Below are 18,041 nucleotides of genomic sequence, written 5' to 3' on the forward strand. Positions count from 1 at the left end.
GTGCCGACAGGCGGTATTTTATACCCTACTATCCACAAGGGCATGGAGGGAGAAAATAATAGGCCTGGCGAGGGCAGCGAGCCATGTGAGGGGACGCGGTACACTGATTCATTGTCCATGTCTACTTACGTCGACATTCGCAAAACAAAAACGTGAAAAACTCATGTCAACTTTTTAACTGTCGACCTTCCCATACAGTCCCTGTCATCCTTAGCCTCATACAGTCGACCCTATGATGCATACCCTTATCAAATGCACAATGATCCTATAAAGGGTGATGGGCATCAGAAACAGATTAGAGGAGAGTTGTAATTGTTCTCAGGATAATACAGGGCAGCGTTCCAGTAGTTCCAGCAGACATTCTGCTGTAGCTGAGCTTTGCAGCACTTCCCATAACAGCTGCTGCGACGGCAGGTGGCGGGGGAGAAGTGAGTACACCCGGGTGTGTGTGACACTATAACTAACTGCGGCCAATGCAGCATCTTCCTCATACTACATAGTGTCTGGTGCGGGCGTACAGATACATAAAGGTTGAAGCATCTCCCTTGGCACCCCTAATGACGCCTCCCTAGGGTGCCCGATATTACTCCACAGCTCCGATAGCTGGCAGGATAGATGATCTGACAAGCTCGTTCCGCTGCAGCAGTTTGTTACCAAAGGTTTTGCCCTTTACACATTTGACATTTTCGATAATGTCTCTCTGTTTATGGGCAGAAGTCCATTCCCGGACGAGGGCTCCAGTAACTGGTTATGTTTGCTTTCTAATCATAATAAATGTTTAAAGGGTTCTGTCAATCATGTCATTGGGACACCCTCACCAACGCCTGCTTATTTTAAGATTCGGATCTATGGAATCCAGCATTTATGCAATGTTGATTAACCCTGTTCCTTTGGAGATGGCTGTGGGGCATGGCATTGGGCTGGGGTACTGAAGGGGGTATGACCAAGTCCAGTATGTGTGGCTATGCCCCCTCCAGAAAAAAAAAATATGAAAAATACTATACACTGTAATGCAGAGTGGTACCATGCATGGCAGGAGGGGGGGCAGACCCACTATGGTTACTGTGGTCTTGACTAATTTACCCATCTCCGGGAAGCTTTGCTTGGCCCTGGTGTTATGAAGCGTGTGGATACATGCCTGCAGGACGATCTCTGGCTCCAATGTATGTTTTTAGAATTATAATGCATCTTTACAGTCATGGACATAACCAGTGGTGGCTCCAGAGGTGGAGCTGCAGCACAGTTCACAATACAAATAGGGAAGAAACACCAACTGCCAATGAGTCAGTTTAGAATGACGGTTGGTGGCAGTGGGTGTGGCTCCCTTATTTGAATTTCGAACTGTGCTGCGGCCGCTCCTCTGTTGCCACCACTGGACATAACTGCCTGACTAGCAAATGTCGGCAGTGGTGTCACTATGGGGGTGTGGATGATAAAGGGTGTCACCAAAATGCCAGCTCTTCTTCCGTGACAAGAGCCGGGTTCTGCACTGTAACATTGCGTGTAGGTGCGAGTGCTGCAGACATAGCAGTGTTCGGTGGCTGCCCAAAATCTCATCTCCCGAAGCGACGAAAGCCGGTGTTGGGCTATGAGGCCACGCCCATTCCTGTATGGTATGCAGTCAATGGGTCATCATTAATTAGGTCAAAACTCAATAGGTCAACCACTATTGGTCGGTAGGCCATAGGTCGACACCTTTAAAAGGTCATCATGTTGACACAAGCAATAGGTCAACAGGAAGAAGGTTGACATGAGTTTTTCAAATTTCCACTTGCCGTTTCTGAAGCATGGCAAGTGAAGCAGTATACTGACAATGTGTCCATATTGACGAAAGTGAAAAACTCCTGTTGACCTTTTTAATGTTGACCTAATGCTTGTGTCGACATTTTGTCCCTATCGGCCTCAGCCACGTCGACCTTTATAAGATGTCGACTTATGGACACCTATTAAGTGTCGACCTTAATTGGGTCAACCCTATGACCCATACCCTTCCTGTAAAGCCTGCACCTTCACAAAAAGCCACGGGCGGCGCTCCAAGGCTTCGCCGATCAGCTAACAACCGCCGCTTAGCGATCCCGGCTGAATCATAGCCAATGCTTTGGGCCAGGTGGCGTCACTTTAATATATGCATATAAATTTGGTTTTTTTGAATGGCTCGCATGTGTATACTGGCTATTCATAGCCCTTAAGCACCAAAGAGGCCCTTTTTATAAACCTCCTCTGTTTCCTCCATAAGAGGGAGACCTCTGTGGGTTGCACTATATACACCCTGTGTGTATGCAATAATAAGCACAGTCTTCCTTATAGTTATGCCTTTTACTGTCAGGGATCAATACCTCATGTACTGGTGCCTTTCTCCTCTTTAATTGTTCAAACACCACTCATTGTAATCATATGCCAAATGACCCTCACATAGCGCTGTATTGACAGCGCTATGCGTTCCACATGCGTTCCATTTGAAAATCCGGAAGTCTATACCCGGAAGTAACATGGTGTAGCGTGGAAACATATTGTTATATGCCTCCATTGTCAGCGCAACTCTGCTTTATATATACCTATATGTACCAGGCTTTATATTCCCAGCCCCACCTATAATCATCTGCCAATTCTTATCTATATAGCGCTGCACTAACAGCGCTATGCGCTTCACATGCGTTTCATTCACCAAACCGGAAGTACATACCCGGAAGTGACGAAACGCTGTGCTCTGACCTTGTATTCTCCTGAATGTTTTCTAATGTTTTCTGTTTGAGATAACACTCGTTTTTTACTTTATCCATAAATAGCTTATTAAGTATTGTCTCCTGCTCATTATGAGGTGTTATTTTACATGTTTTTATGTCATGCAGAATTAATTACCTGCGCACAGGTGCACACAATTCACCTGAGCAACACTGGTATATATACCCCTTCCCTTGCCTGTCTCAAACCACCTTGAAAAAGCTGCTGTTTGCAGCGAAACGCGTTGGCCCAGGCTACAATTTGGCCCCTTTGAATACGCTGCTCCTCACCACCAATATCCACCACCCATCATCACTGGAGATCCTTAAGCTGCGAGACATCATTGGCAAATCTGACCTGGAGTGAGGCACTCTCCTTCTGAAGGCAAGCCGCCTATCTAACACCCACCCAGCGTCACTCAGCGGACGTCTCGACCTAACTTTCCAATCGGGAGGCTCGCTACCCCCACACAACATCTGGATAAAGTTTTACAGAGCACCGCTGTGCCCAAGCACAAAGGATCCTACCAGCATTTGGGTTCTCATTGAACTGTGGACATACCATAAGGTGATATTTACCTACAGTGGATGCAGCCTATTCTTTTATTCCCCTCCCCCACCCCCCCCTGATTTTATTGTGTATTTACATTGTATTTTACTTATGTTATTGTAGCATTAAAATTTATTATGCTTTAAACATCCTCACTCTGTCATCAATAAGCGCAGTCTACCCATCCTTTTTCTGTTTTCTGTAGGGACTGACAATCCCTTTTTTGACAGCTGCTGGTTGAAACCACTCATACAGGCGCCCCTCCAGTTACTTCGGTAACTGAACCCCCAATTTCTCTTGATTTTTAGTCGAGTGTGGGGAAGACAGTATGAGTTGTTTCGCCAACTTTGATGACAGAATGAGCAGGAGACAAACTTATGCATCCCGTTGGGAACAACCAGTGTTTGAAAAAGAGAACAGTAATCATGAGTTAAGAGATGATTTCATGAACTTAGAAAAACTATTAAAAACTGAATTGAAACACTGGCTGGACAATACAAATCTACAAAAATATTTGGAAAACAATATCATCCCTAGAGGCTTAAGGCTGTTTAAGCCGTCTATTTTCCAGCCAGAGTCTGAATTCCAAAGAGAGTGGGAACAAACCCTAGACTCCTGTTCAGTTGAGCTTATAAAAATTGTAATCAGATATAGAAAAATACAAGCAGAGAAGACAATAGAGGAAATTAACAAACTGAAACTCAAAATGGACACATCTAGACAGACAAAAGAATATAAAGAAAGAGATGAATTAACTAATGATAGGATAACAAAGTTTGAACAATCCGTCGTAGAAATGAAAAGTAAAAAATTCAGAAGAGACGTCGAGGATTATAAATATGGCACAGTTAGGTCCTATAGAGACAAAAATAGAAATAAAAAGGCAGATATGGACCCTAATTACATACCCATTAATAATAGAAAACAATTTCCTGAAAAGAAACAATATAGGAAAAAATCTTTCTCAAAAACAAACTATCAAGGGAGGAAAAATTCAGGCGACTATTGGCGAAGACAGGGGACCCACCCTGGTTCGCAAATACTTGATAAACACCGCCAAATTATATACGACACTAATTACCCTCCTATAGCAATTGAGAAGCCTTTACCCACTATTACCCAAGAGTCTAGATTTTTGGGAGCACGCCCTAAAGACCTACTCCCTAAAAACCCACGGATGGATCATGAGGAGGTTTTTTTAGACCAAAGATCCTCAACACGAGGGGAAACACATCCCTACAGGGAACTAAACTCAGGAACCCCAAAAAGGGGAAGAAGCCACGACTCAGAGGGCGAAGGGGGGGGAAAAAGGAGAGACAGAAGAAATTAAAACTTAATATTGTTAAAAAACAGTCAATCTTCAATATCTCCTCCAGAACCCTTTCACCGGTAGAAATTACACTACTGGAAAAAGGGCTAAAGTATTCCCCAACAGCACCCCCAAATATGTTCGATTTGTTCGTCGAACTGAACAGGTTCATTCGAGGACTTTGTCGCAAAAGATATTTTGCACGACAAATCTTACATAAAAACAAAGATGAAGCGGCAGCCATCATCCTGGACCAAGGAGATGCACCTGCCCTTGCTGCTCTTACTGAGTTACTTGAAGAAATAGGCCAAGAAAATCCTGAACCCGCTAAAATCTTTGATATCAGTAAAGATAAATTCAAATTAAAATCTGACTTCTTTCCCCTTAAATCAAAAGGGTCTAATGTTGAATCATTTTATAAGACTACATTGGGTGACTTTAAAAACATGTGTCAAAACATCAACCCCAAATTGGAATTAAAAAAATCTAATCTTAAAAAGAGTGAACATCGGGCCCTTAGGAACCTTATGAAAGATACCACGTTAATAATAAGAGAGGCCGATAAAGGCGGGGGTATCATTATTCAGGATCGTGTGGATTATATCACAGAAGCCAACAGGCAACTTAACGATCCCAGTTTCTATACAACCCTTGATAAAGATCCCACCAAGGAGTTTAGTGCTACTCTTTTTGAATTATTGAGGAATGCCTTTAGTGAGGGGGTCATCTCCAGGGACGAACTCCGCTTTCTTTTCTGTGAACATCCTCTTATCCCCATTTATTATCACCTTCCCAAAATTCACAAATCCCTCACTACACCCCCGGGTCGCCCTATTATCTCTGGTATCAATTCACTTTCCTCCAACCTTTCCTTTTATGTTGATTCCTTCCTTCAGCCAAGGGTCTCTACCCTCAGGTCCCACATCAAAGACACCATTCATTTTCTCCAATTGATCCAAAATATCGTATGGAGAGACTCATATTCTTTCCTCACTCTTGATGTTGCGAGTTTATACTCGAACATCCCCCATCAACTGGGGAAAGAGGTTATAATCAGAAGACTTGTGTCTGATGGGGACCTGGGGGAGAGACACCAACGCTTTATCACTGATTCTATTAGTTATATTCTTGAGCACAATTATTTCTTATTTCAAGACACATTTTTTCTGCAGGTGATGGGGACGGCCATGGGGACCAGGTTCGCTCCGAGTTACGCCAACCTCTATATGGGGGAGGTGGAGCAACATCTTATTTGGGACAGCCCATTCGGGGCGAACCTGGTCCTCTATGGCCGTTATATTGATGATCTATTTATTATTTGGGATGGGACCCCTTCTGCAGCACTTTCTTTTGTTGAACACCTTAATTCCAACACGTATAATTTAACCTTCACTCACCACCTTGACTCTAAGCGGATTTCCTTCCTGGATGTGACCCTCTCAGTAGAAGGAGACAAAATCATCACCTCCAACTACACCAAGGAGGTTGGAGCTAATGCGTACTTGCATTATAGCAGTGCCCATTACCCCCCTTGGAAAAAAGGCATTCCCAAGGGACAATTTATCAGGTTGTATAGAAACTGTTCTGATAAAAAGATCTTCCTCCAGCAAGCGGAAGACATGAAAATGTCTTTCTTACAAAGGGGCTATCCTAAAGTACTCATTGATCAAGCTCTCTCCGAAGTAACATCGATGGAGAGAGAAGATCTCTTAAAATATCAGAATAAAAATCTAAAAAATGACAACTCTTACCAAACTCAGAGCCAAGTCATGTATATTTCTACTTATAATACACACTCCAATACAATCCGGAAAATTGTGGACAAAAATTACAACATTCTCAAACAAGATCCCCTGCTGATTGATTTACTTCCCAAAAAACCTCGTTTTGTTTTAAAAAAAAACCGTTCCCTTAAGAATTTGTTGGCACCCAGCTTTATTAAACCCCTTAAAGATGTCTCAAAAGAACCACTCACAACCACATGGCTGGGAACCAAACAAAATGGCTTCTTCAAATGTGGGGCCAGTAGATGCATCACGTGCAGCCATATCACCAAAAAATCAAATTTTGAAATTAAAAACAGAGAGGGAAAAGTGTACACAATAGACACATTTATAAATTGTAATACGAAATACATAATATACTTTTTACAATGCCCTTGTGGCTTAGGCTATGTAGGCCGTACCACCCGTGCCCTGAAGGTGCGCTTTCTGGAACACCGGAGAAATATCAAGAAGCAGTCACCTCTGCATAGTGTATCTAGACACTTCTCCGAAGCCCATGCAGGAGATCCCAAGGGCCTGAGCATTATGGGCCTTGAATCGATACCTAAGACCCATCGAGGTGGGGATCGATTCAAGCTCTTGAGCAAGCAAGAAGTGTTTTGGATGTTCCAGCTCCATACCATCCACCCTGAAGGCCTCAATGAGGCAGTAGAGCTAAACTCTGTACTATGAATCACCGTAAACACTCAGGTCCATTATGTACAAATGAATATTCTTTTCTCCTTCTGCCTTGAATATCATCCCTAGATATCCACCGTACTGTATTGTTTTATTGTCTGTATCCCTATGGTCTTACATCTGAACCCCTCTCTATTATTGTTACATCATTTTACATATCACAACCATTATATATATATATATATATAAGAAATAACATTTAACTATTTATACTAATGCAAATTCATTATTATTATTAATATTTATTATTAATTTCTGTCTGTCTATATTATTAATTCATTTATCTACAACGCTGGATATGCCTTCTTAATAAATCCTCACTGTATTTATTGTTTGCAATTATTGCCTGCTTTATTAGAATTGCTTTATATTTGTATAAACTAATACATATTTCCTTATTGCTCCATGTCTAATTAATGCTATATGCATATAAATTTGTTTTTTTTGAATGGCTCGCATGTGTATACTGGCTATTCATAGCCCTTAAGCACCAAAGAGGCCCTTTTTATAAACCTCCTCTGTTTCCTCCATAAGAGGGAGACCTCTGTGGGTTGCACTATATACACCCTGTGTGTATGCAATAATAAGCACAGTCTTCCTTATAGTTATGCCTTTTACTGTCAGGGATCAATACCTCATGTACTGGTGCCTTTCTCCTCTTTAATTGTTCAAACACCACTCATTGTAATCATATGCCAAATGACCCTCACATAGCGCTGTATTGACAGCGCTATGCGTTCCACATGCGTTCCATTTGAAAATCCGGAAGTCTATACCCGGAAGTAACATGGTGTAGCGTGGAAACATATTGTTATATGCCTCCATTGTCAGCGCAACTCTGCTTTATATATACCTATATGTACCAGGCTTTATATTCCCAGCCCCACCTATAATCATCTGCCAATTCTTATCTATATAGCGCTGCACTAACAGCGCTATGCGCTTCACATGCGTTTCATTCACCAAACCGGAAGTACATACCCGGAAGTGACGAAACGCTGTGCTCTGACCTTGTATTCTCCTGAATGTTTTCTAATGTTTTCTGTTTGAGATAACACTCGTTTTTTACTTTATCCATAAATAGCTTATTAAGTATTGTCTCCTGCTCATTATGAGGTGTTATTTTACATGTTTTTATGTCATGCAGAATTAATTACCTGCGCACAGGTGCACACAATTCACCTGAGCAACACTGGTATATATACCCCTTCCCTTGCCTGTCTCAAACCACCTTGAAAAAGCTGCTGTTTGCAGCGAAACGCGTTGGCCCAGGCTACAATTTGGCCCCTTTGAATACGCTGCTCCTCACCACCAATATCCACCACCCATCATCACTGGAGATCCTTAAGCTGCGAGACATCATTGGCAAATCTGACCTGGAGTGAGGCACTCTCCTTCTGAAGGCAAGCCGCCTATCTAACACCCACCCAGCGTCACTCAGCGGACGTCTCGACCTAACTTTCCAATCGGGAGGCTCGCTACCCCCACACAACATCTGGATAAAGTTTTACAGAGCACCGCTGTGCCCAAGCACAAAGGATCCTACCAGCATTTGGGTTCTCATTGAACTGTGGACATACCATAAGGTGATATTTACCTACAGTGGATGCAGCCTATTCTTTTATTCCCCTCCCCCACCCCCCCCTGATTTTATTGTGTATTTACATTGTATTTTACTTATGTTATTGTAGCATTAAAATTTATTATGCTTTAAACATCCTCACTCTGTCATCAATAAGCGCAGTCTACCCATCCTTTTTCTGTTTTCTGTAGGGACTGACAATCCCTTTTTTGACAGCTGCTGGTTGAAACCACTCATACAGGCGCCCCTCCAGTTACTTCGGTAACTGAACCCCCAATTTCTCTTGGCGTCACTTTAACGTTCATACTCATAGGCCACGTGGATCGCACAGTATGAAAAGAGTGTAAAAATTTTTGGAAAAACTTGTCGCCCTCTTGTCAATGCTATACACAGTATATACAGGGGAGCCGAGAGAGGGGGGGAGCAGGTACTAATAACCCGGGCCCAGGCTTGCTGAAGGGGCCCCGCAGGGGCCCTGGTTTGACCCCTCCCTTCCCCCTCCGTCCCTCCCGGGTATCACCAGTAGCACACACTTCTACAGCATGTGCTGTTCTGACAGCAGGCTCAGCATGATTGTCTCACTGACAGCGTGAGAGGTCATGCTGAGCCTGCTGTCAGCACAGCACATACTGTAGGTGTGTGCTGCATCTGAGATTACAGGTTTTAGAGGTTTCTTTTACCCACCTCTAAACATTTTGGGGGTGTGGCCTAAGTGTGGGAGGTGCCCACACCACCCACACTTAGGCCACACCCCCAAAATTTTACCGGGGCCCGGCATTCCTCTCGGCTGCCCTGAGTATATAACATGGGTTGTATCATTTGATTGTCAGCCTTGTTGCCGCTCGTTCCCATAAACCTGTAGTAACTGGATAAAAGATATCTCCCATTATCTGGCACAGCTCTGAGAAACCATGTTACCGTTATGTATCAGAATATCTGGGGTTTCAATTAACTTCTAATTAAATGACCTACATGCTTCTGATTACAGTACTCAGTTCATTTAAGGCTACTGCCGGCGTCCCAGCGAGACAATCTTACATGTGACCTTTACAGGACTATTTTACGTTCCGACCCTCAATTATAAAAGGCCAGAACACAGAACCGGAGGAACTGTATGAGGCTATAAACATCTCCATCTTTTTTTATGGCATGGAGAAACGAATATGATGCCGGTAACATATTGTCTCCATTTTCCACATTACAATTATATTGTTTTGTACAGTTATCTATAAATTATTGTTGTGTCCTAACGGCAAGTTTTACTATCAGAGGAGTCACTGGGGTTGGTGTCACCGGGGGGGGGGGGGGGGGGGGTTTGCATCCTCCCACATACCGCACCTATAATAATCGCATATGCCGTTAGCAATGCGAAGGACAACTCTCCCGATATGAGCCGTCCTTAAGGCAGAATCTCTCTCTACATGCGCAGATGGACGTGGGAAACGTGTGGGATTCTGGGATGGATCCGAATGGATCCTACTCAATGGGAATGCGGAAAGAACATCCAGCCACAAGACATCGGCTTAGTACATAAGGAAAACTGGGAGTTTCCAGGTTGTGGCCGTATCCCGCCCCCGGTGTGGAAACTCATGGTGCAAAATGATACCTTTAAATGACAATATCATACACAGTAAATCTATTTACATTTATAATGTTTCATGTGGTTAAATTGAAAATTCCGTTAAAAAAATAATCAAATTCGAAGTAAAAAAGTTTAAGACCGACATCAAAATTGCGTTCCCCCTGCTGCCGCCACATGCCGGATCAAACAGCTCGGCGAGTGCGAAACGCCAAAGCCATTCGCTCCCAAGGTTTGCACATGTGTATAATCGCGCATGCGCGAATTCGGATCCAAACAAAGGGGTCTGAATCGGCCTCTATGTTTATTGTAACATTAAACTTTGCCATGACATGAGATACATGAATGCATTAGATCTACTGTACATAATCAGCGATGGCCCAGATAATATAGAAGTTGTAGACAGATGCATATGGAAATATACTCGTAAATAAAACAACAGCCAAATAAAGAAATCAAACCGTAACAAATACCCCAACATCAATCACTTGCTGAGCATTGCAACAGAATAATCACAACGCTCCTTTCCTGCCCTTCAAAGCTGTCAATCACTCCATCGAAATCAATACCTTTCGCCAACTCACTTACAATAAAAACCGGTAATTGAACCGAGTAAGTATGATAGATAATAATAACACACAGCAATACCCATTCATAATTTACATTGGGCTATTATAAATCTACCCTTTAGCATATAGACCGTCCATCCTTGGACTTTCTCCTACCTCAACATCCCCCGTCACCTCCCATCCCTGTGAGCTTGTATTACATGAAGGAAAGTTTATAATTGCATGTAAAGGTATACAGTATAGGTTGAGGGGATGCAGTCATTTGGTCTACAGCATGATGGTAGACAGTCATTCGGTCAACACCATTCGATGGGAAAAGGTCGACATGGGTCTGTGTCGACATATGAAAAGCTCTACATGGTTCTAGGTCGAAAGGTCATTAGTTCGACAGTGTCTAGGTCGACAGTCAAAAAATCGACATGGGTTTTTCACTGTTTTTTTGAGCCGACATGTGCCGACAGGCGGTATTTCATGCCCTACCATCCACTAGGGCGTGGTGGGAGAATAAAATAGTGTGCTGAGCACAGCGAGCGATGCAAGGGGATGCAGTGTACTTTAAACTGTGTCCATGTCGACTGTGTTGACATTCAGGTAAAAAAAAAGTGAAAAAACCCATGTTGACCTTTTGACTGTCGACCTAGATATTGTCGAATTAATGACCTGTAGAACTAACGACCTATCAAACTAACGACCTGTCGACCTAGAACCATGTCGACCTAAACCCATGTCATAATTTTTCCATGTCGACCTAATGGTGGCGAACTAATGACTGTCGACCATCATGCTGTGGACCAAATGATCCCAACCCATGTTGAGGGTGCATTATGCAATGATAATAAAGAGTGTCCCTTTCTTGCACTGAGGACAAGGAAATCGATGCTGGGTTTGGTGAAGAGATAATGTGCAGTTTGTGTGGGACTGAGCTGTTATCTAAATTTCCATGTAGCTATTCCGGGTGAAATGTAATAGGATGAGAGATTCGGAAAGTGAGAGATTTGGTAAGAAATCTGCAGTTTTTTTTAAAGCGGCAATCATTTACAAGGCAAGACGTTTGATTTTGCAGTGTAAATGATTGCCGCTTTAAAAAGAAAACCTGGAGATTTCTTACCAAATCTGTCACTTTCTGAATCTCTCATCCTATTGCATTTCACCCTGTGTGTCTGGTCCTATACTTGCAGCTCTTGACCAAACCTGCAATTTGTCCCTGCATCTGAAATAATTTCCCACCACTGGATAAGGGTGATAGGGTTAAGTTACAGCTCGATTTTTGCAAGCTGTGACAGCGAGCAGTTCCAACTGTGTCCATGTCGACTGTGTCGATATGCGGGTCAAAAAAACAGTGAAATAAAACATCTCGACCTTGCGACCTGTCGACCCATGTCGACCTAACGCATTTGTCAACCTAGAACCATGTCGACCTTGTCCCATATCGAATTAGACACCTGTCGACCTTCATCCATGTTGACCTAGAACCCTGTCGACCTAGTTGCCTGTCGATCTAATGACTGTCGACTTAAGTGGGGTCGAATAGCAAAACTCTAGCAGGGCATGCTGGGATGTGTAGTTCAACAACAGCTGGAGGGCCGAAGGTTCCCCATTCCTGTCTTACGTGGTCTTTCCCCTCAGCCACTTTATCTCCTTATTCAATTGCCAGGCGAGCAACTACATTTTCACAAATTTTGGTCACATACTGTGAAATACAAAAAATTGTGTCCAAAGAAAAATTCAAAACTTCTGTCAACTTTATTTTGACCTTTTGACCCTGTGGGCTTTTTGTTCCTGTTGACCCTCTGCGTTACAATCAGATGAGGTTGCTCTATTACCAGGTGTCCTCTGTTAGTGGTGCCCACCTGGAATTGTTGTGCCCCTACCTCTGTGCCCCAGAGTGGCCACACAGTCAAAAGGTGACATGAGTTTTTCATTATTTTTTTTGAGCCGACATGTGCCGACAGGCGGTATTTCATGCCCTACCATCCACTATGGCGTGGTGTGAGAATACAATAGTGCGCCGAGCGCCGCAGTACACTTTGACGGTTTATTCGGGACACACAAAACATGAAAAACTCATGTCAACCTTTTCATTGTCAACCTTGCCATTGTCGACCTAATGCTTGTGCCGACTTTACAACCTTTGACCACCTTAGCCATGTTGACCTTCAGTGTTGGACCCAGAGCATGTCAACCATGGGTCTACCAATGACCCATGCCCACGATGCTTGCTCCCGCAAATTGTTAACGACCTCCTACCTCTTGTGTTCAGTAAAGGTGAGGGAGGACCTCGTTAACGAGAGACATGCTGCAGCCTGTCCGCTTCTCTCCCTGTGCCCCCCCCCCAATCGTCTAGTGTGTACTCGGCTTAAGTTCTACATGTAAGTTGCATTATGTAAACTTTAACATTACTTTTAATATATCAAGGGCTTTAACAAGGTACAGGTGGGAGACATTCTTCACAGGAAGAGGAGCAGCAGAACACGAGGACATGCACTGACACTAGAGGGAGGAAGATTCAGGGGAAATGTGAGGAAGAATTACTACACAGAAAGAGTAGTAGATAAGTGGAATAGCCTCCCATCAGAGGTGGTAGAGGCAAATACAGTAGTACAATTTAAACATGCTTGGGATAGGCATATTGATATCCTTACAAAGCAATAAGGATCAAATATGGTTTGAGGTAAAATGTTTAAAAAAGGGGCAGACTAGATGGGCCAAGTGGTTCTTATCTGCCGTCAAATTCTATGTTTCTATGTTACACTTGTGTAGAATGATGACATACTGTATAAGAATGTACTGTAAAACACCATGCACTGTCTACAGTACCTGTATCATAAAAGGACTACAAATCCAGATACTCGCTTTTCCAGAAGTCACCACGTTTGCCAGCCTGGCGGGTTCCGTTACTTGTCCCTTTTGCCTTTTGTTGCAGTCGTCCTTTGAAGCCTGCTCATAATTCCTAGTAGGAAATGTAGTATGATAAGAATCTACTCGGTTCACGGGCTGGTGGATTTCCCTGCTGGACAATGCGCTGCGCTGTTCTCAGATAGAGCTGTGTCCAAGATCGAGAAGATGAAAATCACAACACAGCAGCTGTTGACTTCGGAACGTTGGAATATTCTGTCTGGGCAGCGGAAAGTCAGGTTGTTAGAGATAGCCAATACACTGTATTCTGAAAGAGCGATGCAGAACGTAATGTGGGGTACACACCAGGACGACCACCGTCGTTCACGACCGATAGACGACCATGGAACGATTTCCCTTGGACTTCCCGGGAGCTCCCAGGCAGTCCCCAGCAAACGATTAGCAAAAATTGTGTTTTTTTGCGGAACGATCTAGATCCGATCCCGATGCGCCCGCGATGGTCGTTAAGACGGTCGGATCGCTGGTTTTTGTTTTTTTTGCAAGAACACATGCGACCGTCGTCAGATGGGCCTTTGAAATTTGAATGAAGGGGCTGGACTAGCAGAGGGGGAGGACTAGCAGAGGGGGATAGGAATAGCAGCAGCCATTTTAAACCAGTGTATTTCTGCTTTGTTACTAGTGAGGCTTGGTTTATACCTGCTGAACGCTGGACATAGCTATTTACACATTACTTTGTTTTGCCTGCCATTACAAAGTGTCTTTTAACCCTGCACTATGGAGAATGCAGTGATGGGTAGTCACCAGCAACAGTACCTGCTCTATTATGCAGTTTTGAAGCTCAGGCGTCAGAGAGCCCAGCGCAGGAGAGAAAGATCATGCTGGACAAAGCAGTGGCTACTTCAGCGTCAGACTCGTTCGCACATGCCACTGCTCAGGGACATCAGGGAGAATAACCCAGACGATTTCCGTAACTTCTTGAGGATGGATGATGCCACATTCCAGGAATTGCTGCGTCTGGTGACTCCCCACATCGAGAAGCAGGATACCAAGTATCGCATGGCTATCCCTGCTGAGGAACGGCTGGTGGTCACCCTGAGGTTTCTGGCGACAGGACGGTCTCTTGCTGACCTAAAGTTTGGATCCCTCATCTCCCCGCAAGCTTTGGGCCTCATCATCCCGGAGACCTGCAAAGCCATTGTGAAGGTGCTGCAGTACCAGTATTGCAAGGTAAGGATGAAATATACACTGTACACTTTATTGTGCAAACAAAATATTTTTATTTATAATTTAGGCCTAGGACAGAAACAGGTTTTTTAGGCCTTTCATGGTTAAATCATGTAAAATAGTAAATAGATTGTGTCAACAAAAATATATTATAATACCATATATAAAAGATATTGTACAAAAACACACACTATATATAAAGATTTAAGTATGTATGACCCAGTTTAAACTTTCCCAATAAGTACGGGCTACTGTGTGGCAGAGGATGTCTGCTGCAGATATGTAAAGGCTGCGGCCCACATGGCGCATGGCGCAGATGCAATGGTCCCGGCCCCATTGATGTGCGCAATACGCCATGTGAGCAGTGGCCATCACATACCTGCAGCTGAGACCATGTCTGCCGCACAGTACCCCATACTATTGGTAAAGACAAAAGGGCAATAAATGGAGTTTGCTATCCAGATTGAGGAGAATCCTGTTCTCCCTCTGGTAATGCAGGTACAGGTAGCAGCATATAAAAAAACAAAAAACACACTCTGGTAACTTCTGGAACAGGCACTTACAACAGTAGGGATAAGGTACTGTGTGGCAGAGGATGTCTGCTGCAGATATGTAAAGGCTGCGGCCCACATGGCGCATGGCGCAGATGCAATGGCCCCCGCCCCATTGATGTGCGCCATACACCATGTGAGCAGTGGCCATCACATACCTGCAGCTGAGACCATGTCTTCGGCACAGTACCCCATACTATTGGCAAAGAAAAAAGGGCAATAAATGGAGTTTGCTATCCAGATTGAGGAGAATCCTGTTCTCCCTCTGGTAATGCAGGTACAGGTAGCAGCATATAAATAAACAAAAATACACACTGTGGCCCTTGTGTGGCAGAGGATGTCTGCTGCAGATATGTAAAGGCTGCGGCCCACATGGCGCATGGCGCAGATGCAATGGTCCCGGCCCCATTGATGTGCGCCATACGCCATGTGAGCAGTGGCCATCACATACCTGCAGCTGAGACCATGTCGATGGTAATAAAGTAGCCTATTTTTTAAGACAGATCCTCAAAAACAGGACACTCTGGATCTTCTATCAGTAAAGAACTGTAGAATTGACGGTACTTGGGGGGTTGAGAAGGCTGTGTAGGTGTTGACTGGGTATGTGTTGGAATTGTGCTCGACTGGCCTGCTACGGTGGCAGGCGGAGTAGGCACTGGTGATTCTAATGACAGTGGTGTGTCTGGTGCACTACCAATGCCAACTATTTTAGTGCCACTGTTGAGATACCCTAAACTGCCATTATACACCAACTCCATGCATAACTTTTCAAAAGTAAGTTGCTGGTCAGGAGCCATGTTGCGAACACACTCTGCCACATAAGTGAAGTAGTTGTCATGTTTGTCCGGGTTTCTTTGCAGGACTTGATGTGCCCGCATCATAAATTCTTCATGTGCCGCTGCTTCTCCTTTTTTTCCTTTGCCACGCATTTTTTTGGCACGGGGGAGTGGTGGAGTGGGTTCCAGGGTGGGTGGCGGAGTGCGTGCCGGAGTAGGAACTTCGTTAGATGTGCATGCATTCTCAGATAGGACAGATAGGTCTGGGGTTGCAGGTGGGTAGTCACCAAGCTGTAAAAAAATTGAACATGTTTACTAATCAATTCTATTTACTTCTAATTTCAGTTCCCTACCAGCGTGAATGAATGGAAAGTCATCGCAGAGGAGTTTGAACAGCGATGGAACTTCCCAAATTGCGGTGGAGCCATTGATGGCAAACATGTCCGCATAGCCCAGCCTATCAATAGTGGTTCCTACTATTTTAATTACAAGGGCTATTTTAGCATTGTACTAATGGCTGTGGTGAATGCCAACTATGAGTTTATCTTCCTGGATGTAGGAAGGAATGGCCGTGCATCGGATGGTGGCACTTTCAAGGACACAAAGTTCTACGAAAGGCTCATAGCGAACACCCTTCACTTGCCGTCTGTCCAGGAAACTAAACAGGGGCTTAACTTTGTTTTTGTGGCTGACGAGGCTTTTGGCCTGCACGAGCATGTCATGAAGCCATATGCGCAAAGGGGCCTGAACCATGACAAAAGGATCTTTAACTACAGGCTATCCAGGGCACGGCGTGTTGTGGAAAATGCTTTTGGCATCCTGGCAAGCCGGTTTCGCATTTTTCACACTGCCATTAACCTGAGGGTGGACAAAATTGACTGGGTTGTCACGGCGTGCTGTGTCCTGCACAATTTGCTCCGCAGAAAAGCCACACAGCAAAGGGCTACAGGCACAGCACTCCAAGAAGACCAAGAACTGCCAGAGGAGGTAGTGCAGATATCCTCCTTGCAAACCCCAACACAACGCTACACAGGGAGTGCACGAGCCAAACAGGTGAGGGAAGAGTACATGGCCTACTTTAATGGGGAGGGCGCTGTGGATTGGCAGGAGGAATCAATTAGATAGCCAAAAAAATAGACTCACCGATGCAGACTGCGAATTCTCCTCCTCCTCCTGCGCCGCGACTTCTTGGTTTTCATGTTCGACCATAAGGACTACTCCTGTCCTCATCGACTCCTGGCTGAGGGTGAATGTCAACCGGTCATAGTACCAGAGCGATGTTTGATACATCTCGTCGACTCCAGCACCAGACTTCTTTGCAGCCTCCATCTTCTTGTGTTCCTTTAAGAACACCGTGCGCATATTCTGGATGCGTTTCCTCACCCATTCAACATTGGCCTCTGGATGAAATGGAAGACTGTAGCGTGCCAACTCCTCCAAGGCTTGGTTTCTTTTCATTTTGTTTGAATACTCCTTGGATTTTGTTCGCCACAGGCATTCGTGTGTACGATATTTTTCAATAAACCCTTCCAAAAACTCTTGTTCCTTTGCGTTGGACATTGGGACTGTAAAAAGATAAAACCATTTTAGTTGTTATAGTTATACCCATGTTTTGTTTCATATTTAAATTTTTATAGTTATAGTTACCAGTTTACCTAGTTCTTATGTTTTAAGTATTTAAAATGTAAATAAACTTTTATGAAAACCACTATACATTTTATTGTGCAGATTGCTATTCACACACACAGGTGAATGGGGCCTAGCAGAGAGGAGTGCATGGAATACTGCAATGGTGGACAATGGTTTATGTATATATATCTATATATACACAAACACACACACACAGGTGAATGGGGCCTAGCA

General features: G+C 44.0%; 2 protein-coding genes across 7 annotated transcripts in view; one reads left to right on the forward strand and one right to left on the reverse strand.

Moving 5' to 3' along the window:
- Nucleotides 1–18,041, forward strand: part of ABLIM2 (actin binding LIM protein family member 2) — a 161,873-nt gene that overhangs the window by 33,829 nt on the left and 110,003 nt on the right. The window lies entirely within an intron of this gene.
- LOC146025871 (uncharacterized) lies at nucleotides 15,858–17,827 on the reverse strand. Its single transcript, XM_083156008.1, has 2 exons — nucleotides 17,322–17,827; nucleotides 15,858–16,469 (listed from the first exon to the last, which is right to left on the reverse strand). The coding sequence occupies exons 1-2, from the start codon at nucleotides 17,736–17,738 to the stop codon at nucleotides 15,897–15,899; spliced, it is 990 nt and encodes a 329-aa protein (XP_083012134.1). The 5' UTR covers nucleotides 17,739–17,827; the 3' UTR covers nucleotides 15,858–15,896.

The sequence above is a fragment of the Crinia signifera genome, chromosome 1 (genome assembly GCF_055691185.1).
Source record: "Crinia signifera chromosome 1, ASM5569118v1, whole genome shotgun sequence".
NCBI classification, from domain to species: domain Eukaryota; kingdom Metazoa; phylum Chordata; class Amphibia; order Anura; family Myobatrachidae; genus Crinia; species Crinia signifera.